The 27578-nt window shown below is 39.8% G+C and overlaps 1 protein-coding gene across 1 annotated transcript; it reads right to left on the reverse strand.

Moving 5' to 3' along the window:
• Positions 1–316: 316 nt before the first annotated feature.
• LOC129407905 (uncharacterized) lies at positions 317–26041 on the reverse strand. The gene is made up of 4 exons (XM_055150513.1): positions 25665–26041; positions 25386–25463; positions 25013–25115; positions 317–667 (listed from the first exon to the last, which is right to left on the reverse strand). The coding sequence occupies exons 1-4, from the start codon at positions 25868–25870 to the stop codon at positions 317–319; spliced, it is 738 nt and encodes a 245-aa protein (XP_055006488.1). The 5' UTR covers positions 25871–26041.
• Between the last annotated feature and the right edge of the window lie 1537 nt (positions 26042–27578).

Genomic DNA, 27578 nt, shown 5'->3' on the forward strand with positions numbered 1-27578 from the left:
AATAATGGGTTCACTTACAAGTACTACTGACATTTGGTGTTTCAGTCAGTGACAAGGCCCACAAATTTCTCTTTGTAAATGTTAATAATTTGTGATAGTTACTTAAAATTTTCACTTTTGTAAAACCTGGCATATAAAATCATGTGTTCCAGTTCTTAAATATGTTTTCTAGAGATAAACCTGAACACATCATCAGTGATCATCGGGTGTTTCGGGTCTTTCAACATCAGACACCCTCGCCCAGACGACCCAGCTCCGGCTGATCAGGCCTCGACTTGTGTTCATGTACCACCCACTTGCCCCCATGGATCCAGAATCATCTCAACGCTTTCTCGGCTCCTTTGATAGTGTTTTTGATGTCTCTGGCCCTTGCTGTTCCTGCTATGCCCGATGCATTGAGTGAGGGCTCTGTGGAGTGAGTGGCCCACAAATCCTCTGCAGCCAACCTCGATGGGCATACATTTTGCCTTCCAGGCCTGAGCTCGGCAGTCGATGTCAGCTGTTCATACTTGGACCTCTTTCTTTCAGGGGCCTCTTCCAAGCGTTCCTCCCACGGCTCTGTCAGCTCCATGATTACGATGTTTTTGGTGCTCTCTGAGACCAGCAAGACGTCTGGCCTCAGCGTGCTGATGATGTTCGTGTAAACATACAGCCGGATAATGCTCTTCTATGTCCATTTTGAGTCATTAATCTGTTTAAAAAGGACACTCGAGGACAGGGACAGCACAAAAGAAAAGAAAAAAAAGTACTGAATAGGGATGTAACAATAACTGAAATACCGTGATATTATATCGTCTCACAATAATATCGTGGACCATCACAATATATCGAATTACAAGTCTCTTTGCATAAATTAAGAGTTATGGTGCAGCATTAGATAAAAAAAAAACAGAGGTAACTACATAGACCATGATCCTTCGCTCCATTTCAGTGTAAACTACAAGAAGAAATAACAATTCTAAGCACTTGAAAGTCTTAGTTCTTTGGATTAAGTCTTGTCAAGAAAAAAGGAGCATATTAACCTCCACAAAATTTCGCAATAAATATCGTACCGTGAGATGTATATTGTGGAAATATCGTACCGTAAGATTTGGATATTGTTACATCCCTAATCGTGAGCCTCCCCCATATTGTGCGTTTTCCCACGATATCGCTATAAATATCATATCATGAGGTTCATACCATGATGATATCGTATCGTGAGACTTAAATATCGTTACACCCCTTGTATTGAATATAAGTACTTCATATCATTATTGGTCAATACTAATGTTGCAACCGATATATCACCCATCCCGACTTATTAACACTCTTACAGAAACATTTTAGGATATTCCCTGAACTTGTACAATTACATGACTAGAATTATACTCAATTACAAGCACATATTTAAAAAACTTTTTTTTAAAAAGAGCAAAAAATCTACTCAATGACAATGTGAGTATTTGTAATCAGTTACTTTCCAGCCCTAAGTTTTGAGATATTTCAAGTTCTCCGCGTGATAATGCAGGCTTTTGCGTCAACCTCCAAACTAAATTGTATGTTTTTACCAGAGTCATAGTCATAGTCGTTTGCGTCAAAAGACCAGGAAATTATAACTCTTGAATTATTTATTGGTGCTTGTTTTTGACAGCACCATCACTCCAGTGTGTGAATGCTGTGAAGCCCGACTTCCTGTTTGCACAGCGCTCACTGATATATATCTAAAAAACAGTGGTGGATGAAGGACTCAACTTTGTTACTTAAGTAAAAGTACACACACAAAGGTAAAAAGTTACTTGAGTAGAAGTAAAAGTATCACAAGAAAAAGTCTATTTAAAGGTGTTCTGTGTAACTTCTGGAGGAGGGTCTGTCACCTGCTTGAAGACACTGCCAGGAATGTTCCACAGTATGGCATTACAGGAACAGCAGGTGACACCACAGGGCCAAGTTACATGTCAGATCTGTGGAGAGGCGAGCCCACTCACAGTAAGAATGAAGTTTTTAGGTCAATAAAAAACATGTTATTGAGTAAAGGCAAGATGGATGTGTTTAATGCCACAAGAGAATATTCCAGACAAAGCAACAACATCTCCATGGAGACAAGCAGATAGTGGACCCCATCCTCCCTCCTGTAAAGTTTAAACCTGTGTGATAGTCACAAAGGAGAACCCTGAAGTTTAGACAGTAGTTATAATGGAATCAGGTACAAATACTACTGACATTTAGCTTTTCAATCCATAACGAAGCCCACAAATTTCTCTTTGTAAGTAACATGTCAGACCTGTGGAGAGGCGACCCCACTCACAGTAAGAATGCAAGATGGATATGTTACAGGTTACAGGTGTTTTATAGCTCAAAAATACCTTAAAAACATGAATTCTTACCATGTGCAGGCTTGCTTTTCCATAGATCTGACCATTGCCCTGTCTCCATTGTGATTACCAAAATCATTTCCATACTGTGGCAAAGCAAAACAGTTATATCTCCACATCTCTATGAAACCCGGAATGTTCCACAGTACGACATTACACTTATTTATCTCTACATAGACACTTGTAGTAAAAGTTTTTAAGTCAATAAAAACCTGTGCTATTGTTCAAATCCAAGATAGTGCTCTATACAACTTTTTGGTTGGGGGTCGGTCACCTGCTTATTTCTATGGATTTACCATGACTCTGCCTGGAATGTTCCACAATATGACATTAAACAGCTCTACTTTACATTTATTAAATTGCAGGTGGTTTTATAGCTCAAAAATACCAAGAAAAACAGGCAATCTGACTGTGAGCGGGTTCAACTCTCCACAGATCTGATACCTGTTTAAGTCCCTTTTAAAAGTGTTCTTTAAGAGTAAAAATTGTTGTGTAAGTACATAAGAGTAAAGTATTTCTATATAAGTGTTTTTAATTTGTCAGGACATTACCACAAACATTGTAAAATAATCCTAAAATCATGCAAAAGTACTTTTTACTTTTCAGTCCAGTTCAAAAATGTAATGGAGTAAAATGTACAGATACCTGCTTTCAAATGTAGTAAAGTAAAAATAAAAAAGTATAGATACCTAAAAATACTACTTAATTATAGTACTTTACTACTTGTACTTTCTTATGTTCCATCACTGCTAAAATTAACAAGAATCCTGCAGAAAGAGTTGGAAAATGTGCATTTTATTTGTTACTATCCAAGTTACAGAAGTTATAGTAACGGTCAATAGTAACAGCTGAATAGGACTTTTGCACTTTTTTGCAAAGCACACTATAAAATATCTGTTTAGTATTTGCATAGTCTTTGATTGTGTGCGATTGTCTACTCTTTAGGTTTGTATAGACTTTTTAGCTGCAGTATGTTACAGTGCCATCAGGGGGCAACAAAGCACCACTGTTAAAGCTAAGACGTGATCGACCAGATGAGTCCAAACGTTCTTAATCAAGGGCCCTTATGGAAACACAGACAAAACAGAAGGACGATGCAGGGGCCTTAGACTGGGGTCAGTGCAGAGAATCATTCAAACTTTTCAAACAGGGGCCCCAAAATAAATGTGAACAATGCAACCCAAAACAAAATAAGTTATATTTTGTAGTGTCAACACAATTGATTTCATTTGGCTTTTTTTTTTATTTTTTAATTCAATTCAATATCACAACACAATCAGCGTGCATCCCACTAATGAAACAACCGCACATCGCATCAGGTTTGTGAAGTTGTAGTGTACAGTTTTGTATCATGTTTTTGTATATTTAATGAGAATTGTCATGTGCTTACGTGGGTGATGTGGGCTTGTGGGTGGAGCATTGGACAGAATCTTAGAGTGAACCATAAGAAGAGTTTGAATAGAGCCCGGTAGAGATCACTAAATGACTCAAACGCATGGATGAGTTATAAAACCTCTTTAAAGATGTAGTTTGATGAGTGAACAACGTTATAACATGGTAGAAAGTGGATTTTGCATAATAAGCCTCCTTTAATTGCATTTATTTGAGATGTTTAATGCACAATTTGACCTAATTTACTTGAAAATAAAGAGTTTAAGTTAAATACACTGTCATTATCATGAAATTTAACGGTAAATTGTCGCATTTATACAACACTTTACGTCACAAAACCACAAATCCACCAGACATTTGGGGTGAGGTGGGTTAAGTGTCTTGCCCAAGTACACAACAACAACACCATTCACCATCTGCAGGAACTGGAATCACACCGCCAACCTGTCAGTGAGTGGATCTGACACTAAATGTTTCAAATTTGGTTTACAAATGAACATATTTTTTAAACTCGCAGTAAGAAAGTCTTGTTTACATTTATTTGGGGCCAGAAAAAGATTGGTCATTGGGCCGGATTTGGACCCCGGGCCATAGTTTAGACCATAGGCTGTAAATATAAATGGGCATACAAATCTGGCTCCATCAACTCTGGCTCCAATTGACTATTTATTTGCACTACTTCATGTATTACGTTTATTAACGTTTGCTATATTTAAACTGAACACGTACGTGGGTTTTTTTACGCTCTAAACTTTTCCATTTGTAGTGAAATTACCAAAACATTAACTTACAGTACATTTACAAGTTGGTCAGGTAATTGGTTTATTTTTGAAATAACATTGTTCTCTATTTTTACCCTGTTGCTAAGTGCACTGTTCCTCGTAAAAACCTGAACAGAGAAGTGCTTTCGGTTGGATAACAGCAGTGATCTAAGAAGTACTCAGTTTGGTTATGTAAAAGCAAAAGTATCACATGAAAAAGTTCAGTAAAAGTATCAAAGTACTTGTTTAAAAATGTACTTAAAGAGTAAAAAGTAAAAATATTTAGCACAGATTTTGAGATCTAATAAAGTTTCAACTTGATGAAGAGTCGTGCTGAATTTGGTTCAAGAAAACAAACAAATCAAGTGACTCAGCCATTTTTTCTAGATGTTTTTCTTTTCAACAGGTCTCAAATTATAATTAAAAACGCTTTTACTTTTCAGTTCTTTTCAAAAATGCAGTACAGTTGAATGTACGGATACCTGCTCTCAAATGTAAAAGTAAAAGTAAAAAGTATCCACTCTAAAATGTACTTAAAGGTGCACTGTGTTCTGTAACTTCTATTTCGGAGGGTCTGGTACTTGCTTGTCTCCATGAAGCTGTTATTTCTTTGTCTAGAATGTTCCACAGTAGGGCATTAAACATATCTCCATGCATTTGTTCAATTACAGGTGTTTTATAGCTCAAAAATATCTTAAAAAACATGAATTTGTAACACGTGCAGGCTCGCTTCTCCATAGATCTGACCATTGACCTATCTCCATTGTGATTACCATGTTTATTTCCATACTGTGCCAAGGCAAAACAGTGATATCTCCATGGAAACAAGCCAGCGACGGACCCTCCTCCAGAAAAGTTAGACAGTGCACGTTTCAGTAAAGTACCGACACCTCAAATTTAAAAGAGCACTGTGTTATTTTCCTGCTTCTCTCCCTGGAAATGTCGCCTGGAATGTTCCACAGTACGGCATGACACTTATTTATCTGTACAGAGACAGCAGGTGACGCCATAGGGCCGAGTTACATGTCAGATCTGTGGCGAGGCGAGCCCACTCACAGTTTTTATGAAAAGTTACTGTGTAAATGCAAGATGGATACATTTAAAAGGTGCACTATGTAACTTTTTGGTTGGGGGTCTGTCACCTGCTAGTCTGATTCATCAGCCGGTTTCACTTTGTGGAAACTGTCTGACCTCGCAGCATTTGAATCGGCGGGTACTTTTTTTAATTTAACCAATCGCTGCTGTTTAGTCGTGATGTATGTAATGTGCAGAATCCCATAAGAAGAAGGATAATAACGTCTTTCCCCTTGATAAAATTCACCAAACATTCTCTTTGTTCCGGCTTTAAATCCTCGATCTCGGGAATCGTTGCCAACACAGAATGTCTGGCTCTTTGCTGATTGGCTGGTGCCTGAACTCGCACTTTTTTTCTTCTTTCCTTTAATAAATACAAAAATTGCAATTAAAACAAGAGTCTTATGACCGTTGGAAAATCGTTTTAAACCCTTCCATCCCCCTCTCATTCAAAAGGGAAATTTGCAAGTTTGCTCACAGGAGCTCCTTGAATTCGCTCACTGTTCCAGAGTATGAAACACAGTCAGGAGGATTCAACACACTGAGCATCCTAGTGTCCAGAGTGAGACATGACCTCTGCATGATGGCAAGGGTCCATCAGGTCTAGAAAAGCTCGGGGCCACATAACTTGAAGGGCCGGACAGGTGACGTGTTAAAAAGCTGTGAATAGGTACACAAAGCCTGTTTGTGGTGTCAGGAGGAGCAGAATCCGCAAATGCTCGTGTCTGCAGTGACCACTTTGACAAAGGTTTGTTACAAAGCTAAATTGTTTTTTGTATATTACCTAAACATAAACGAATCATTAAGGACTAACGGCTAACGACGTTTGTTGACATTAAATAGTTTGGATAGACAGGTTACTGCCAATACACTGCAGTTTTTCTATAACAGTCTATACACATAAAATAAGAGAAACACTCACCGTGGCGAAGACCAAACAATAATCATCATTTAGGCGTTTTGCACCAAGGTTGAGGACCCATCCACTGACAAAAAAAGTTCTATGCCTCCAAACTTTTGTACGCCTTCATCTGTTGTCTGGTGTAGAACGATGTCTGGAGAACTAGATAGTTCGTGATATCCTCTGCCTCGATTGTCGGCAAATCTTTTACTTCGGTCGAAAATTCTCTCATTTTCAATAAGATGGGGTCACGTCCAATATATTTGTCAACTAACTGCTTGTACTTTTGCCTTGCTACTGGCTCTAAATCCTTACAATAAGAACTGTTCTCCATATCTGTGTTCTCCAGAGCCGTGTTTGTCTTCACTTCCTGCCCTCCACCTGAAATTCGCGCGTCATCGTAATCACGTGACTGAAACCCTCCTATGTACAACGTATTCTGCACTACGCTCTGCAACTTTTGGATGCGTAAGTTTCAGAATACGTGAAAAGTGAATGAGGTCTGCTCCACTGCACACCACAAGCGAGCATGAGTCCTAAGCGCTTAGATCTCGTTGAGTAACAAAGCTCACGCCCCGAGATTACACGTGTAAACACCTATGCAAGCAATATAACCAGACCTGTAAGACGTTCCATGTGTTAAGAGTTGTAAAACACCGTCTATAAGTCTTTTGGCTTTACTGTAAACCAACTCAAAATGGAAACAGTGCAGCCTTACGTCTTGAACACTTCTACCTCACTCATGGTCCGACTACGCCACCCGAAAATGACTCCTGTTACTTTCCCATAAAGCCTCAATGTATATATAGTGTGCCATCTACTGGGAAATGCCGGAAATGCAGGAAAAATAAAACATCAACAAGCTTTATTATTGTAATTTATTCAAGTTCGGCGGCCGGATTAAATGGTTGAAAGGGCCGTAGTTTTCCCACCCCTGGTCTAGTGTATTCTGATTCCTGACCTAGTCTCTGGAGAGAAATGAAATTGAGCAGAGGCACTAGATGACAATAGTCTGGTTGGTCACTTGCTTGTTTCTATGGAGATGCCATTGCTCTGCCTGGAATGTTCCACAGTGTGACATTAAACAGCTCTACCTTACATTTATTCAATTACAGGTGGTTTTATAGCTCAAAAATACCTTCTGAGGGAGTGGGGTCGCCTCGCCACAGATCTGACCTGTAACTTGGGCCTTGTTTGGTCTCCTTGAAGATAGAAAGGTTTAATGCCATACTGTGAAACATTCCAGACAAAGCAATGACGTCTTCATGAAGAAAAACAAGTAGCAGACCCTCCAAAATAGAAGTTACATAGTGCACCTTTAAGTACATTTTGCAGTGGATATTTTTTACTTTTACTTCACTACATTTGAGAGCAGGCATCTGTACTTTCTACATCACTACTTTTTTGAACAGGACTGAAAAATAAATATTTTTTGCCCATGGAGATAAGCAGTCGACGGACTCCCAGCCAAAAAGAGTAAGCGCATCTTTTTCTAAAATACACTTTGTCAGATTCACCTGCTTTAGAGACCAACCCCCAACCACGCACCTCATCTAAACCCCAACCCCGCCAGCTTCCCCGCTAATGGCCCTCATGCCTCGATCCTTCATGTTGTTAAACAAATGGCCGATGGAAAAAAGGAGGAGTATGGCTGAACTGCGGTGCTCTCCCGGGGTCTGAACATGTGTAAGTGTGTGTGATGGTGTGAATAAGTAAACAATGCAGGCTATAGAGAGCTGTCTGACAGTGGAGGGCCTCATATGACTCCACTCGCACCATCTGTTGCTCTGTGTGAGTGTCATTAGCCCGAGCTGAGGGCACCTTAACCCTGATGCCCCGCCATAGAGTGGTGGGCTGTGTGTGCGCGCCTTTCACAGTTGCCGGGCAGTGGGGATTGTGAGCGACTGTGAGCTGCGGGTCTCATGAATGGACGGTGTTTTGGGGTGGTGCTGTTGGTTATTCACAAATCTGGAAGTCATGTTTGAGAAGGAAAGATTTGTTTTTTGCATTTCACCCATTCTTCAGTTTGGTGTAAGCCCGTGTACCATTAGTTCTTTTGAATTTCAGTTAATAATGAAAAGCAACAAAATGGAAAACAGTTTATTTCATTTTTCCGTTTTAGTGTCAAACAAAAAAACAGATTTCAACCTCTATTTCCAATATGCAATTTAAAGTTTATATATTCAACTGAAGAGTTTATTGCCTCACTGCTCCTTGTTTCATGGAGTTCAACAATTACTTTCTAAGGCTACGTTCAGACTGCAGCCTGAAGTGACCCAAATGGCCCCTATGCTCCTGTATCTGATCTTTTAATGACAGTCCGAACGACACATTTTTACCCATTTTTCAAATGTGACCCAGGACACTTGGATATGTGCTCCTAAAACCGATACATATCCAATCTTTTGACACGCGACTTCAGTCTGAATGGCCAAAGTGCATTCATCCACCTACACGTTATCAACAAGCCACAAACACGTCACTATTCTGCACTGAAGTAGGTGAAAATTGTTAATGAACTCCGTGTCACTGAAGCGAAGCACATCACCACTCACCGCTCTTGGTTACATCTCCACATCCACACGTTCCTTTCAACGGACGTCGCTGCCACTGCCCCACAAAACACCACAGGCCAAAAACTTCGTCCTTCTCCTTCTCAATCTCCTCCTTAAAACAAGTAAGTTGTTCATGTTCTGGCTCCGGTACGAGAGGAACTTTAAAATCTCCAGGTGCTCAATGCTCACGTCCATGTTTGGACAACTTCCGTAAACACAGAGCACGCTCACTGCGGTTGACGTCATCGTGTTTTCCAGTGCGCATGTGGGACACTTTTGGACCGTTTAATGTTCACACTGGAGATCACATACAAGTCGCATTTAATTGGAAATGTGAACGACCTCGCAAAAACATCGGATTTCGCAAAAAAATCCAAATTGAGCATTAAGCCCTGCAGTCTGAACATAGGAAACGTGTCACTATAAAAGAAGAGGACATGTTTGCTCACAAAATTGTTTTTTTGAATTTCAGTTAAGAATGAAAATCAATAAAATAGGAAAACAGGTTATTATTTCATTATTCCGTTTTAGTGTCAAACCAAAAAAAAACAAAACAGATTTCAACCTTTATTTCCAATATTTATTTTAAAGTTTATACTTTCAACTGAACAAAGAAGTTTATATAAAACATAGCCAGAGTCCGCCTCATTCTCTCTCTGGCCAACACAGAGACGCTGATGCATGCTTTTATCACCAGTCGAATAGACTACTGTAATGCCCTGCTCTCTGGTCTTCCCAAAAAGAGTATTTCGGGTTTGCAATTATTACAAAATTCAGCAGCACGTGTCCTGACGAGGACCAGAGGGCGGGACCACATTACACCGGTTTTAAAATCACTGCATTGGCTCCCTGTGTGTTTCAGGATCGATTTTAAAGTTCTTTTACTGGTTTTTAAATGTCTTAATGGTCTTGGGCCTTCTTATCTTTCAGAACTGCTTTTACCCTACGAACCCTCGCGGACCCTGCGCTCCTCCGGCAGCAGGCTCCTGCTCATTCCCAAAGTCAGGACACACACTCACGGAGAGGCGTCTTTTCAGTATTATGGTCCCCGTCTATGGAACTGCCTGCCGGAGGAGCTCAGGGCTGCAGAGAACGTTCATGTTTTTAAGAGCAGGCTCAAGACCCACTTTTTTAGCTTAGCTTTTGATTAAATTCTTATACTTTTACCTGTTTCTATTCTACACATTTTAGTATATTTATTTATTTTAGGCATATTTTTTAGGATTTCCAGTGTTTCCTCTGTAGGAGCCCTCTGCATCGGGAGCGGAGGTCGGCTGTGGCTGCCGGGTTCTGTCCCGTGGGCTCCTGGTGGAGAGTTGGTGCTTAGGCTTCATCTCTCCCCTGGCTCCGGTGGTGGTTCCTGGTGGTGGTGGACGTCTCTCTGCTCCTGGTGTAGACGGCTCCTCTGATGGTGCTTTCTCAACTGGTTTGCCTGTATTCAGCCTCACATTTTACTATAGGGGATTTTATGTATTTTACTATCTTAGGGTGTGTGTGCGCGCGTGCGTGTGTGTGTGTGTGTGTGTGTGTGTGTGCGCGTGCGTGCGTGTGTGCTTGTGTGTGTGCGTATGTGTGCGAGTGGGTGTGTGTGTCTGGGTTGTTTGGTTGTGTGGAGTTGGGCAGGTGTGGGGTTGGATAAGTGGGTGGGTGGATGGAAATGTGGGATTGTTTTTAATCACTGTAAAGCACTTTGTGTTACGTTTTTGTATGAAAAGCGCTTTATAAATAAAGTTTGATTGATTGATTGATTGATATCCTCGCTGCCTCCTGTTTCATGGAGTTCAACAATGACTTTCTAAGATGCACAAGTAAACGTGTCGCTATAAAAGAAGACGACATGTTTGCCCACAAAACTGCAACGATTTATCAGGTAAGTCCTTGGTCTGTGTACCGTTCGTTCTTTTGAATTTCAATGTTTTCAATCATTATTCCTTACTCTTACTCTCTCTTGTATATTTGCCCTGAAAGTTCTGCTACAGTTTCAACCATGGATCTATAAGAAAAAAATATTTCTATTATAGTTCTATGATGTCAAGTGAACAAAGTTTATCGCCTCGCTGATTCTTGTTTCTCGTCATGGAGTTCAACAGTTACTTTCTAGGACGTGAAAGTAAACGCGTCGCTATAAAAGAAGAGGACATCTTTGTTCACAAAACTGCAACGATTTTTCAGTTAAGTCCTTCAAGCAGCAGAACTTCATATAAATCAGAGAGATTGAAATATCCAAATTACAATAGTCACCGAGAGTATTTTTAGAGTGGTGTTAGCTGAACTGAATTGCAAATTAAATATTGGAAATAGAGGTCAAATTGAGTTTTCTTTTCTTTTCTTTTCTTTTTTTTTTTTTTTTTTTTGACACTAAAGCAGAAAAATTAAATAACAATCTCTTTTCCCATTTTACTGTTCTTGGTTCTTAATTGAAATTCAAAAGAACAAATGGTGTTTCATGTTTCTCTACAAAACTGCAACGATTTTTCAGGTTAGTCCTTCAGCAGCAGAACTTCCAGGGCAAATAAACCAGAGAGAATAAAATATCAAAATTGAAATAGGCACGTCGACTGTATTTTGATTGGTATTATTTGAAATACATTTTAGATTAAATATTGGAAATAGAGGTCGAAATCTGTTTTTTGCTTGACACTAAAACTAAATAATGAAATAACAAACTATTTTCCCATTTGATTGTTTTTCGTTCTTAATTGAAATTCAGAAGAAAGAATGGCACACGGACCTTGATTGTCCACAGAATTGCAACAGTTTTTCAGGTAAGTCCTTCAAGAGCAGAACTTCCAGGACAAATAAACCAGAGAGAATACAATATCAAAATTGAAATAGGCACGGTGACTGCCTGTTGAAATACATTTTAGATTAAATATTGGAAATAGAGCTCGAAATAAATTTTTTGTTTGACACTAAGGCAAAATAATGAAATAACAAACTATTTTCCCATTTTATTGTTTTTCATTCTTTATTGAAATTCAAAAGAAGGAATGGTACACAGACCTTGATTGTCCACAAAATTGCAAAATTTTTTCAGGTTAGTCCATCTAGCAGCAGAACTTCCAGGACAAATAAACCAGAGAGAATAAAATTGGTGTTATTTGACATAAACTTTAAATTAAATATTGGAAATAGAGGTCAAAATCTGTTTTTTTGTTTGGCACTAAAGCAAAATACTGTTTTCCCATTTTATTGTATTTTGAAGTATAAGCTGTCAGGAGGAGTGGACAGTAGTATAAGATATGAGTGGAAGATGTAATTTGGACACACTCTCTCAGTTATATATGTTTTTATTATTATATATATATATATATATATATATATATATATATATATATATATATTTTTTTTTTTTTTTTACATTAAAACAGCTCTACTTTACAGCCATACCAACTTGTCAAAGCCTGATCCCTTCAAATCCAAGACAAGCAATGTCTGGCCTGGTTAGTACTTGGATGGGAGACCACTGGGAAAATCAGGTGCCACAGTGGGGCGCCAGTCACAAAAAACTGTTGTTGTGTCCTTAGGCATGGCACTTCACCCACATTGCCTAGTATGAAAGTGGTGTGTGCGTGAGTGATGGTGGTGGTCGGAGGGACCAATGGTACCGATTGGAATGGCAGCCGCGCTTCCGTCAGTGTGCCCCAGGGCAGCTGTGGCTACAGTGATAGTTTACCATCACCGGGTGTGGAGAAAAAACAATAATGAATCTATAAATGCTCTGTAAAGCGTCTTTGTGACATATGTCTGTGAAAAGCCCTATATAAACTACTTACTTACTTTACATTTATTTAAGCACAACTGGGTTTATAGCTCAAAAATACTTAGAAAAGCATTCTGACTGTGAGCAAAGTCACCTCTCCACAGATCTGACCTGTAACTTTGGCCTAGTTTGGTCTCCATGAAGATAGAAAGGTTTAATCTCATACTATGAAACATTCCAGACAAAGGAACAACATATCCATGGAGAAAAGCATTGGACAAACCCTCCACCAGAAATGCTACACAATGTTTAAAGTAGTTTTAAGTAGATTTTTTCATACAATACTTCTATATATTTGTATACGTACTTTTCCTTAAGTAACAAAACTGAGTACTTCATCCACCGCTTGCCTGCACTTGCTCCTGTACTGGCCTGGAGCAGTAGTATTTTTAGACCTAGACTCTGATGAGAATGAGTAGAGCTTTGTTCTTCTTTCTGGGTTTGTTGTGGACTGTCTCTGCGTCTGTGTACACACTGACTCACTCACCCATGAGCCGGTGACACACAGAGAATCATTATAGCCTTGATTTTATTATGGGCTTTACAGTAACTGTGGACAATACAGAGATCCATCACACGCGGGTCAGTTTGCAAGACATACTATATATATACAGAGTGGGTTACGGAGCCTTTGTAGCTATATTTGATGTAAACATGTTGTGGAGTCTTGCTGAGGTTTGTCAGGTCGATACGGGTTTGTAGGTCAGATGCCTTTCCTCACTTAACATTATGAGTGAGTTGTCTTATCCTGAGACATAACAATTACTCTACAACGTGAGCTCTAAGTTGTGTTATAATCTTGTTATCTCCTCAAAAACAGACCTGGAGTTGTGTTTTGTTTCATTCACACACTTGAGTAACTCTTCATTATTAGTCCGTGTATCTCCAAAGTTAAAAATGCTCAGTTTGTGACAGTTTTCAAATTAACAGCTACTTTTTATCTTTAGTTCAGTAGAGATCGGCAATTCCAGGTCTGAAATCGTCCAAATGATTCCAGTGAAAGTGTATGGAGTTTAAAAACACAGTGGAGCTCTTCTTGTACAGGGTGTCCCAAAAAATTTGACATCATTTTAAAAGCAGTTATCTTGAAAACTAAGTCTAGCTCAGTGAAATTGAACAGTTTAGGTGTTGAAGATCATGTTTATTATGGGACTTTGTTTGCCAGTTGGAGACGTTTTTCCAAATTTTGCATTGAAATCACGCTGCACAGACTTGGGTGACTGTGCGAGCATATTCCAAGATGCAAAATGACTTCTCTTTGGGAGTAAACTCCTAGCCTGATTCATCAGTCGTTTTCACTTTGTGGAAACCGTCTGACCTCGCAGCAATAGGATTCGTTCGCTCGAGGATAGGTGGGTACTTTTTTATTTAACCAATCGCTGCTATTTGGTCGTGATGTAGGTATAACATCTTTCCCCTTGATAAAATTCACCAAACATTCTCTTTGTTCCAGCTTTAAATCCTCAATCTCAGGAATCGTTACCAACACAGAACGCTTCCTTCATCTACATTCATCTCGACCGCTTTGTTTGCTGTTGTGCTGTTCCACAAAAGGGACCCAGACAGGCGCTTGAGTTTGACGTTGTTTCTTAACAGCTCTTCGCTGATTGGCCGGTGCGCCGTCTACAACTTCCGGAGTTCTTGCAAACCGTCTAGTGTATTCCGATTCCTGACCTAGTCACTAGAGAGAAATGAAACTGAGAGGAGAAGGCACTAGGTTGTACCAGCCTGGCTAGTGAACGGCATGGCTCAACCTGAAAACAGCTAAATAAAAATAAAAAATGCACAGCACACTCCGATGGCCGATGTCCAAAAGCATCTTCCATTTCTAAATAACATTTCGGGAAAAAAAATCCCCATCAGATCACCTTTCCTGCCTCGGACCACAGTATACAAAATGGTTGCCAGCCCTTAAAGGATGTATGGAGGATTTTTTTTTGTTTCAAATTGTCAGTGATAGCATTATAGAGATGCAGTAGCCTTGTAATTATGATGACCAAAAAAAGAGAATAAAAATTTATCAACTCTGGACGTGGTGGGGCTAAACATTTGCCAATAGATAACGACACTGCCTCGTTATCTGTTAGCTGACAGGCTGTCAATCAATCTCCCTATGTTTCTAGCGTAACTGACTTGCCTGCGCGCCGCCGGTACGTGGTTTACGTACATCACGCAGTCCACAGACGCAAGCCGCACAGACGCTGTTTACTCCACCAACGCAACAGTTCTTAGGGTCTTTTTTTGATCTATATCTTCCTCGCAGTTAGCACAAAGTTTGTTGCAATGGCGACAAGAATCCAGGAGCAGTTCGCCGCAAAAGAAAGTCCGTTTTTGAGATTGCTGAAAGAAGAAGACAAGGGGAAAAGCAGCGAAGCCAAACTAAGGTGATTCTTGAAGATTCATTCCAGCGATGGCGCGACTGAAGCAGACGCAGGGTCTAAAGACTGACGCATTGGTCGCCAAATTACTCCTGGACAGGAAACTTCTGCTTATTATGAAAACGTACTTTATTTCCAAGAGCTAGTCAAACGTTTTTCAGGACACGAAAGCGATATCCTATGTCTGAAAACGTCATTTTCAAGGCAAAGAAAGAGTCCGCTTGCTGCTGCGTGTTGTAGCTAGTTCATTCGCACTGAATCTCCGCGCACCTTCTCTGCACCCCTTTCCTGCTTCTGTCCCCGCTGCCCGATTCCGCTCTTCCCCCTGCTCCTCACTTCTCCGGGCACGGAATCTCCGCGCACCGCTCCCTCTCCTCTCCCCTCTCCCTGCTCCGCTCTTCTCCCTGCTCCTCACTTCTCGTCCGCGAACGAAATGTCCGCACACCCGCTCCCCCGCTCCTCACTTCTCCACCTTGCCTAACCAACACTGTAGTTAGTTGTTTACAAGTCATGTGCAGCGCACCGGCTGTAAACAAACCTGTTTCTGGCGTAAGGAGGAGGCGGGAGGAGGCGTTTCTACGTAGGGAGCTGTGGGGGAGGGGGGTGGTTTCACGCATGCGCAACATTTGAAAAAGGACAAACAGTCAAAAAATAACATAAATAAATAAATAAAACATTGACTATAGAATCTTGCTCTGTTTTTATACATTCTGTGAAAATTTGAGGTTATTTCAACAAGAACTGCCAAAATTACAGGCCTGCAAAATTATTGTCAAATTTTTTGGGCCACCCTGTACCACATGACATGACAAAGTGAATGTCTCAGTCTAAATATGCAGGATTTGTGTGTTAAACATGAGTGAATGAAACAAAACACAACTCCAGGCATGTTTGTGATGAGGACATTATAACACAGATCAGAAAATAGCGTAGTATAAGCCCTTTAATCATCATTGCAAAATAAATATGCCAGGATTAACTAGAGACTTGTCATGTGTTTCTATGAGAGCGAGTCAAGCTTTAAGAAACACACATTTTTCTTCTCTTCCCAATTTCTTTTTTTTTCTTCTCACTGGAATCATAAGACAATTTCATTTTAGCTCATTAGCAGTGTTGGGGAGTAACAGATTACATGTACTGGAGTTACGTAATCAGAGTACAAATTATGAGTAACTGTATTCAGCTACAGTTACTGTTTCAGTGAGTGGTAATTGGATTACAGTTACTTTGTTGAAATAAATGGATTACATGGCAGGTATTTTCCTGTTTTCACATTTTGGGCTAAATTGCTCTTTTCTTTTCTTTTTTCTTTTTTTTCCCGGTAATTCCACTCATTGCAGGAAACTAAACTAGATCTAAACCAGGACTAAACCAGGTCTAAACCAGGACTAAAACCAGGACTAAACTAGATCTAAACCAGGTCTAAACCAGGACTAAACTAGATCTAAACCAGGACTAAACCAGGATTAAAACCAGGATAAACTAGATCTAAACCAGGTCTAAACCAGGACTAAAACCAGGACTAAACTAGATCTAAACCAGGTCTAAACCAGGACTAAAACCAGGACTAAACTAGATCTAAACCAGGTCTAAACCAGGACTAAACCAGGACTAAAACCAGGTCTAAACTAGATCTAAACCAGGTCTAAACCAGGACTAAAACCAGGACTAAACCAGGACTAAACTAGATCTAAACCAGGTCTAAACCAGGACTAAAACCAGGACTAAACTAGATCTAAACCAGGTCTAAACCAGGACTAAACCAGGTCTAAACTAGATCTAAACCAGGTCTAAACCAGGACTAAAACCAGGACTAAACTAGATCTAAACCAGGACTAAAACCAGGTCTAAACTAGATCTAAACCAGGTCTAAACCAGGACTAAAACCAGGACTAAACTAGATCTAAACCAGGTCTAAACCATTACTAAACCAGGACTAAAACCAGGTCTAAACTAGATCTAAACCAGGTCTAAACCAGGACTAAAACCAGGACTGAACTAGATCTAAACCAGGACTAAAATCAGGTCTAAACTAGATCTAAACCAGATCTAAAACAGGTCTAAAACCAGGTCTAAACCAGGACTAAACCATCCTCATCTTTGCTTCCCTACAACAAACCAAGTAATCCAAAGTATTCAGATTACATTACTCACTTTAAATAACTTCATGGATTATGTTACAAACTACATTTTGGGGTATGTAATCTGTAATCTGTAGGGGAATACATTTTAAAAGTGACCTTCCCAACACTGCTCATTAGTACTTTCACTGGTGTTTTCTTCTCCATGTTTTGAAAAGACACGCTGCAGTAAGTACATCCATCGATTTAGCATATTTCGAGTGGTACTTAGCGCTCCACTTAATGTTGTGATTTACAATTCAACAATCGCTCGCGTTCTCATTTGAATGTCAGACGAGTTGTGGAGATGGTCTGTGGGGACGGGGAGCCACCAGATGGATAGATGGGCCTTCACCGTGAGTCGTGATGTTTTGGTTACGCCAGATTACACACGGAGGCATTGTTTCTCTCGAGAGCACGCTGATTAAGATGCAGTAGTGTTTTGCTCACAACAGTCTTGTCCTATTAGAAAAATGTAAATGTATTTTATTCAGTTAGATCAAGAATACAATAAGGCTAGACTGCAGGGCTTGATGCTCAGTTTGGATTTTTTTGGTGGAATCGATTTTTTTGCAAGGTCGTTCACATTTCCAGTTAAATGTGACTCATGTGTGATCTCCAGTGTGAACTTTAAACTCCCCAAAAGTGTCCCGCGTGTGCATGGGAGGACACGATGACATCACACACAGCGAGGGTGCTCAGTGTTTACGAAGTCGCCTAAAGACGCTGGGCTTGCTTCCCAAAATACGGCCCAGTTCTTGGTAAAATGGACAGATTACACGTCCACTGCCGCTTCGTTTGTTTGAGTCTTTAGCCTCCTTGTATTTGGCTCGCAGGCTCTTTGTTTTTTGTTGACATTGGAGCCAGGACAGTCTGCAGCCGCGCTCGGACATTTCTTTGGCAATCCTTTCAGAAACCGCTCGGTTCCGATAAGACTCCTCCAATTTGGCTTGAATACAGCAATCCTCCCAGATATTAATAAACTATCTAACCTCGCTTTCCCTCCATTGACTAGACTCCAAGATTGACGTGTAGGTGGGATGAATGCGACCTGGCCGTTCAGACTGAAGTCGCATGTCAAAAGATCGGATATGTATCGGTTTTAGGAGCACATATCCAAGTGGCCTGGGTTGCATTTGAAAAAACATCAGATCATTAAAAGATCAGATACAGGTCGCATAGGGGTGGAAAAAAATCGGATTGGAGTCACTTCAGGCTGCAGTCTGATCGTAGCCTAAGACCTGCTGTATTCAATGAAGTGCAAGTGATAGATATGAATGGTTTTTCATTAGCTTCAAGGTAAACATCAGGCCTTGTTTACGGTTTTGTTCACATCACATCAAAATGGACTAGGTCTAAACCTGTTTGTACTGCCCTCACAGAACCTTGTTTCTCCTCTCCAGGAGTTAAACACCTCCACACAGTAAGTCACAGTCTCCAGGGCGGGTTTAAACAGTGCGTGGAACAGAACATTTTGAGTTTTGGAAATGTGAACAGACTAATAATAAAGGATTACTCGAGCGTGTGAGTGAAACAAAACACAACTCTAAGTATGTTTTTGAGGACATAGCAACATGACTTAAAGCTCACATGAGTACATTTTTGTGTAATATAGGACAGTCATTAAATTTAGGTATATATTATTCTGTTCAGATCAAGACACCAGTAACAGGACCTGGTGCTCTACCCTACTTAAGAATAAAATATGACTAAACATGGGACTAAACCAGAACTACACTAATCAATAAAAGCTAGGGATGTAACAATAACCAAAATATTGTGATGTTGTACCGTCAAAAGTCTCACAATAATATCGTGGGCTGTCACAATATTGAATCACAAGTTCCTTTGCTTAAATGCATGCTTTTATAGTAGTAACAGTTAATGAACATCGGGAACTACATATCCCATGATTCATTTCAGCACAGACAACATGAAGAAATATGTTTTTTACTTGAATTCTTGGGATTATGACGGAAATAATTAACACCAAAATCTTGTCAAGGTATTTTAAAAGCAAAAAGTGTCCCATCTTTAATTATTAGCCTCTTCAAAATATCGCAATAAATATCATACCTTGAGCTGCATACTGTGATAATATCGTACTGTGAGATTTGGATATTGTTACATCCTTAGAATATGATAAATGTTGGACCAAATGACTGCTCAAAGGATTTTATGTCAGTCTTGTTATTATGTATAATATCATGAGCCTCCCCTATGGAGTAAGAAAGCTGTCAAAAATATTTGTGCGCATAAAATAGAAATCCGTGCATATTTGGCTGTAGTTGGTCATAAAATAAATATTTGTAAACTCTCAAATGAGTCCAGTCGTACATAAAATATATTGTGTGTATTTTATCCATCAGAATACGAATTGAAAAATTACGACGTCAAGAATTACAATCACGAAATGAAAATTTACGATTACGCTTTCATCAGTACGACTACGAATTCACAGACGGAACTTTACTGTCAAAAATACGTCATCACTTCACAGACATTATTCATCGAGCAGAAGAAACATCGATCAAGCTCAAGACTGCGCAGCTCAAGTTTGTAGCAGAGGGGGTAAAAACAGAGTAATAGCACAAGAAGCTACAACAGCGACCAACAAGTGGGTTCATTAAAATCTATTGTAAAAATGTCTTGAATTCGGCAACTGAACGCTGCTGTATAATATTGTGTAGAAACACCTCCTATGAATGGGAAATTGCACCTATATGTTAGAAAACATAGTGGAGCCAGTTGGCAACATCAGACGTAACGTTCTCCCAGGGCTAATTAGCAAATATCAGGTTCTCTGTAGATTTAGATTAAAACATTCACGGCTACAGCCACAGCGAGCATCAGTCAGTCTTCACTTCAGCTGCATTTCTCGCATGAAATGCCACCAAAAGTTCCTCCGGACGCTGAAATGTCCCAGTTTACACCAAACACTACCAAACTGTCCTGGTTACAGACGTCACAGCCAATGAAATGTTACACATTACAGTTTAATGCAGCTTCCAGCAACAATTAATGTTCGTGTTTACAGGCAACACCTTGGTATGTTTACAGTATTTACCGGTAAGTTTAACGTCACCGTGAGGTGGATGGATTTGCTCATTATAACCCATTATAACTCATGTATAACCCATTGTCTGAAATGCAGCTGAAGTGAAGACTGACTGATGCTCGCTGTGGCTGTAGCCGTGAATGTTTTAATCTAAACCTACAGAGAACCTGATATTTGCTAATTAGCCCTGGGAGAACGTTACGTCGGATGTTAGCCAACTGGCTCCACTATGTTATCTAACATATAGGTGCAATTTCCCATTCATAGGAGGTGTTTCTACACAATATTATACAGCAGCGTTCGGTTCCCGAATTCAAGACATTTTTACAATAGATTTTAATTAACCCATGTGTTGGTCGCTGTTGTAGCTTCTTGTGCTATTACTCTGTGTTTTTACCCTCTGCTACAAACTTGAGCTGCGCAGTCTTGATCTTGATCGATGTTTCTTCTGCTCGATGAATAATGTCTGTGAAGTGATGACGTATTTTTGACAGTAAAGTTCCGTCTGTGAATTCGTAGTCGTACTGATGAAAGCGTAATCGTAAATTTTCATTTCGTGATTGTAATTCTTGACGTCGTAATTTTTCAATTCGTATTCTGATGGATAAAATACACACAATATATTTTATGTACGACTGGACTCATTTGAGAGTTTACAAATATTTATTTTATGACCAACTACAGCCAAATATGCACAGATTTCCCAAATACGCACGGATTTCTATTTTATGTGCACAAATATTTTTGACAGCTTTCTTACTCCATACTCCCCACCATATCGTGAGCTGTCCCACGATATCTCAATAAATATCGTACTGTGAGGTTCATACCATGATGATATTGTACCGTGAGACTTGGATATTGTTACAGCCCTAATAAAAACCCATGTTATTATGTATATGCACGATGGTTACATTTAATGCCAGACAAAGCCTTACAGGTGCACTATATAACTTTTCTAATTTTTCCTGGAATGTTCTACAGTATGACATTTAAAGTAACAGTCCAGAATTTTGGACATAGAACCTCATTTCCTAGTGAGCCAGAGTGTTGGAGACGTGTGGAGACACTTTTTAAAATATTCCATCCAGTCCTTGTATTTGCAGAGGTCACTGGTGCTAGACTAGTGCACCCGAAGAAAATCCATTATTATGTCAGACTATTGATGTAAATATCTGTGTCGATAGAATAATTTTAGAAGTAAAACCAACCTTGCATTTGAAGGATTTATGTCTGAGAAGCAGCAGCGTGTTGTACTTCCTGAAGAAAAGCTTGGCAGTGACTGATACATGAAAATAGTTCCTCAACATGCAATGATTCATGTGATGCAAGGTTAGTTTTATTTCAAACAGTATTGTATCAATACAGATAATTACATGGACAGTCTGGATTAATAATAGATTTGCTTCGGGTGTTTTGTGGAGTGGATAAGACTGTTTTTAGTGGCAGGATAACTATGGCCATTGACATGCACTAGCCTAGCACCAGTGACCTCTGCAAATACAAGGACTGGATGAATATTTCAAAAAGTGTCTCCACACGTCTCCAACACTCTGGCTCACTAGGAATTGAGGTCCAAAATTCCGGACTGTCCCTTTCATTTTACAAGCAAGCCACATCACCAGGCCAAGTTACAGGTCAGATCAATGGGGAAGTAGACCTGCTCACAGAAATAATACCTTATTTCTGTGGTAGTGCGGTAACTGAGAAATAAAAACACCTGTAATTTAACAAATACAAATTAATTTGTTTAGAAATGTTCAAAATGTATTTTCAATTGTTTTTATAGTCTCTAGTCACGCTTACATCACAAACCAGGAAGACGTTTGGAAAGATGTGACGACAACTTCCGGAGGGCTCTGTTCAGGAGCGAGCCCTATGTTCCCTCATTTCTAAGTTTTTATTATTATTTTTTTGGTCCTATGTTTCCACATTTCCTTTATCATTAATTTTCATCAAATTTTATCCCCATTTCTCCCAATTTGGTCGTTGATTACACCTAACCTATTATCCAGCAGCAGTTGACTACAGATGTAAGATGTGCAGAGGACCTGAGGTTTAAATGCACCTGAAGCTTTAAATGCAGTAGAGCAATAAAAATGGCTTGAATTAGAGTTTCATTTTGAGAAAAATCTTAGAAATGAGGGAACACAGGGCTGACCCTTCTGTTCACGGTAGTAAGTCTGACAAAATTTAGGGAAAAAAAAGAAAATGTCCCAGTTTTTTCCATCTCTATGTCATTGAAGAGTTCTGTTATGTTCGGCTAATCAACCATTACAACCATACCTCAGTTTTCATCATTTCCCCACTGACAAACAACTCCGACTGACGCACTGGGTACATGCGATTAGAAGAGATGAGGCACCAAATTCGAGATGATTCCAAACAGCACATACGTCTGCAGTCTTCATTTTACCGCTGATCATATTTACTTCAGTGGGTTTTATCAGTCGGTCGGCGAGCCCAGTGTCGGGAACTACACGGAAGTTGTCATCGCATGTGTCCAAACGTCTTCCTGGTTTGTATCTTTGGACAAACACTACCAGCTGAGCCAGGCCACCCCGACGCCCACCTTTATTACCCATGTACGTGTGCCAGCCTGTTTTACTCGATTACAGGATCAATAAGGGAAATTCCCCAAAGAGTCATGTAGAGTTCAAGTGTGTATTTCCCACTAAAAAACGACCAACAATTAAAGTTTATTGATTTTTGGATATAACAGAAGGTGATCTCAGGTGAACTGCAAATATTATTGGTTCCAGTGTGGCCATCATTGTTTTGATTTGAACAGTAAAATTACGGTAAATGACCCTAACCACCCCTGACCAATTTCCGTAATTAGCCATAGATCAACATTGGAAACACATGCTGTATCTATTTCATCTATTTTATCTTGCCTGGCATTCGATCTACCTGACCGTACCCGCGTGAACCCGCCATCTCACGTGCCAATGTTGATGTTTTGGTCTGGGAGCGTGCACGAGGAGCGCGCACGGACCTTCTGTGTTATGGACACGAGCTGCCCGCCTGGTATGTGGTCCCATTAAGATAAGCCTCCTCTCGAGCGTCAACAAAGAGCCAGCGTCAACAAAGCGCCGGCATAGCCCCGTCTCGCTTACGCCACATGTGTCCGGGCTCTGTTTACATTCAAACAGATACGAGGTTGTAACAATTGGACTAGATTATTCAGCTCCGCGAGTCGTGTTAATAATGAAATATGAAAAGCGTGAGTTTGTTTTGATGTGCGTCTGATGAATACATGTATGAGGAGGCTATTAAAAATGATAATAACACACTCAGACGTCGGAGTAGAGATGGGCACGTAAACAAAGTACAAACACTGCACCATGAGATTTTATTGCTTTATATTTTAAAATGTGAAAAATAGAGTTAGTTCATTTCAAATTGTTTGCAGAGATCCAAGGGTATTCCCAATTTTTTTTAAAGGTCCTATTTTATACTACATTGATTCTTGTGAGCTTTAAGTCATGTTATAATGTTTTTACCCCATTAAAAACAGACCTGGAGTTGTGTTTTACTTCATTCACACGTTTGAGAAACTCTTTGTGATTAGCCTGTCTATGTGTCCAAAGCACAGAATGCTCTGTTCCACCTTGTGATGTCATGAATCACTCAAGTTTAATAGAGATTGGCAATTCCAGGACTGAATGTATCTAAATCAAGTTTAAGTTCAATCTTAGCAGTCCAATGAGGTTCATTTGGTCTTCAGATATTTTATGTTATTAGGTTCTTTTTTCAGACCAAGAGTTTGTTTTCATACTCGTAAAAGATTGAACCACAGTATGAACTGGGACGGAGCAAAACAAACAAACGCTGGATTAAAGAGGCAATCAAAATAAGGAAACTTGCCCATGGGACTATAAACCAGGACGAGTTTTTTTTTTAAAACTCTTAGAATTCCAGGCCATTTTTGTGAAATCACTCTTGTTCTGACCTCTCCAAACTAAAATGATTGCCATGAGTGAACCCTCAGTTGCATATACACAAGTTTGGTTTTTTTTTGTAAGGTAACACCCAATAGTTTCACCCACAGGTGTAAGAATCACTCTAAGTATGTCTGGTAGGTATTTATACACTTTGGCACACACCTAAAAAATTATTTTTCTCATCCTCGCCCAAATTTTTTTGTTAAAATTAAGGTGTAGAAAGCTGCAGGAGGTAGCTGGGGACTGAAACACTCTATATTTCTATTGAAAACCATGTTGACCTCTTACATTTCAAATTTGATGAGAATATCTATACAAATGAGGATTTTAGACTACTTTTATTGCTAGTATATTTAGGCGTTTTCCAGAGGGACTTTTGCTTTATCCAAATTTATCCAAACCTATCCAAACCTCTCCAAATGGAGACATTTGGAGAACGTTTGGAAAAAAATGCAATAACTTTTGAATGCTTCAACCCACAAACATCAATGAGGGCTCTACTGAAAGCTTACACTTAGAGGAATCTTTATCTACACACCAAGCTGCTCTATTCCTTATGAAATATATATAGCATATCAAAACACAATATAAAATGTATATTATATATATAAATATAGTCAAAACAAGGTTATGGGTCAAAATAAATGTATATTTACAAATGTATAACAATGCAAACTGTAAACAAACACATTTCAAACTGTAAACAAACACACTTCAAACTCCGTCCTCTGCCTCTTTTTGCTGTTTTCTCAACCCGGGGAATCTTTGAGGAAGGGCCCGGCTCTGGTTCGGCTGCAGGCACTGAAGTCAGTCTAAAATGAAAACAACAAAAACATATTATAATACTATAAATGATTTGTAAACAGTAAATGCTACTATACAGATTGCTCTACAGACACTATTATTCTACTACTGTATAATATTCAACCACTACTTACACTTGCCTCCCTCCCCCACAAACATTCACAACATATTTACACCTTGCAACTTCATTCCAACATTGTATACACCTGAAATAGTCTCATACTGTAACAAATGCACTCAAAATACATTGCATTTATTGATCAAATAAAGTAACTTACTCAGGGTCATCAATTTCCACATGCACCTCAGCCAAAACTTCAGTGTCTGGTTCCCAATCAGGGTCAGAGTCATTTTGCCTGTAAAAGAAAGAATAGTGTTTATTTGCCACTATGTATGCCATATTATAAGATGCTGCAACTTATTGTTTCACCATTTATTATGTGTATACTTGTTTTACTCTGGGCGGTGTACATAAATGCTGTTTAGGTATCTGATATTTTATTACATTTTACAATATTTTACATTTATATTTATAGCGGGAAAATAAATACACTTACCGATCCAAAATGGCATCCAATCCCTCAAAAAACATTTCTTCTTCCACTGAGTCCACCGCGGACACATCGCTCTCCGGTTCCGACAGCTCCTGGTCCGAGGTGTCACTCAGCCTTCTCGTACATATTTCCGCAGCTTCCAAGGCTGAAAACCGCGTCTTCTCTGTTCGTTTAGCCATAACTTCGAAACAAAGGCAAAGCACCAACATGCACGGAGTATGTACTGGAGTATGTACTGTACTATACTGTACTATACTGTACTGATGTACTGTGTACAGTAAACACCTCAAACTGTATATATAAACTCTTTTTTTGACTGCCCATTGGCTATTAGGTAAAGCGTCACTAGTGCGTAACGCGTAACCATTGGCTGCGTAAAAGACGCACGCTTTACGCACACAGTCCCTTTGTGTTTGTGCCGGCGGTACGCATGATCCACGCGGCGCAGGTATACAGAAAACCATGGCTTGTGATATGTCATTGTGTTCATTGGCTCGTTGACTGTAAGGGAAAATATCACTCCGCACCTGTAATCAAGTTTGGGTGATTGTGCACGAGGGGAAGTGGGGAGTAAACTTTCTGAGTTCTGTACCACTGATTGGCGATGTGGGGCTTTAGTAACCGAAAACTTGCACTCTATTGGCTGACCAAAGTGCCAATTAAATGCTAACTCTTTCGTTTAGCATAGACAGTAGCGTTATCGTGCTCAGTAAATATCTTAGCCCTGAAATCGCCAGAAGAAATGCAAAAAAAAGTGACGGATCACTTTTCACGTTTGGAATACTTTGGAATACTTTCCGGCATAGAGGAACTAATTCATTTTGTGGACATATTTTCTTCACTGGATTATATTCTCTGGACCTGTACGGACCAAATGAGACCAACTTTCTGGGGATATGTGGATGTTTGACAGAATGAGAGCCCTCAAAAGGTAAGAACAGTCCAAATCCTTTGCACGTGCTTTTCTGTAAAACGGCTGTCTTGTCAGTGCTGTTGTGGTTACTGTGGAAAATGATTTGGATATTCAAAAAGACGAGACTCGTAGCTTTAATTTGATATGTATATTGTTAGTGTGGATGACGGAGATTCATATGCCGGCGGGCCGTCAAATCCTTATCAGGTTAAACTCTCAAACACCTGTGATTCTTTCCTGAGGAAGTCGGACTGCAGGTGGCCTCCACCAGTAGGAAGACAGCGCCAAAACCTGTTTAAATCAGATGACACGTCACAGCAGCATCACGTGACCACTCTGAGGAAAAGCGCAGTGAGCAGTCCAAACTGTCAGGTATGAAAACAAACTCTTGGTCTGAAAAAAGAACCTAATCAATCTTAGCAGTCGAATGTGATCCATTTGTCTAGTGATCTTACGTTAGCCAGGAGGGTAGATGGTATGGCTGGGCGAGTTGGATTAGCCGCTAGTCTCGCCCAGATACCTCCACGTTTACCTTTCTTCCTTGTCCTCGCGCATCGCTTCCAATGCCTCCTTCCTGGGGGTGGCAGGCGAGTCCGGTGCAGAAGTAGTAGCAGCAGACCGCCGAAGTAATCCAAGTTCTTCCAGCGTCATTGCAGATTTTGCTTTTCTGAATCTCTAACAGCGCCTGTCAACTGTACTGATATTCAAGCGTAGATTGACGAGAAAAACATTCAGACAAACAAAACACTGCACTATTGGAAGAGAAAGAGGCCGCTACGTCTGCACACGCCGCCATTCAAATCATAAATGACTCTAGAGAAGGTGTATGGAGTTTAAAAACACAACGGAGCACTTCCTGTATTACCGCATGACATCACAAGGTGGAAGAGAGTATTTTCTGTTTGAAGAACTCGGTCTAAATGCATGGTTTGTGCGTTTGTGATAAGGAAACAACATTATAACATCAGAAAAAAGGCCTTTAACACATAGCTTCCTAATTATTC

The sequence above is a fragment of the Boleophthalmus pectinirostris genome, unplaced genomic scaffold (genome assembly GCF_026225935.1).
Source record: "Boleophthalmus pectinirostris isolate CB_2022bp ecotype Guang Dong unplaced genomic scaffold, ASM2622593v1 HiC_scaffold_14, whole genome shotgun sequence".
Taxonomy (NCBI): Eukaryota; Metazoa; Chordata; class Actinopteri; order Gobiiformes; family Gobiidae; genus Boleophthalmus; species Boleophthalmus pectinirostris.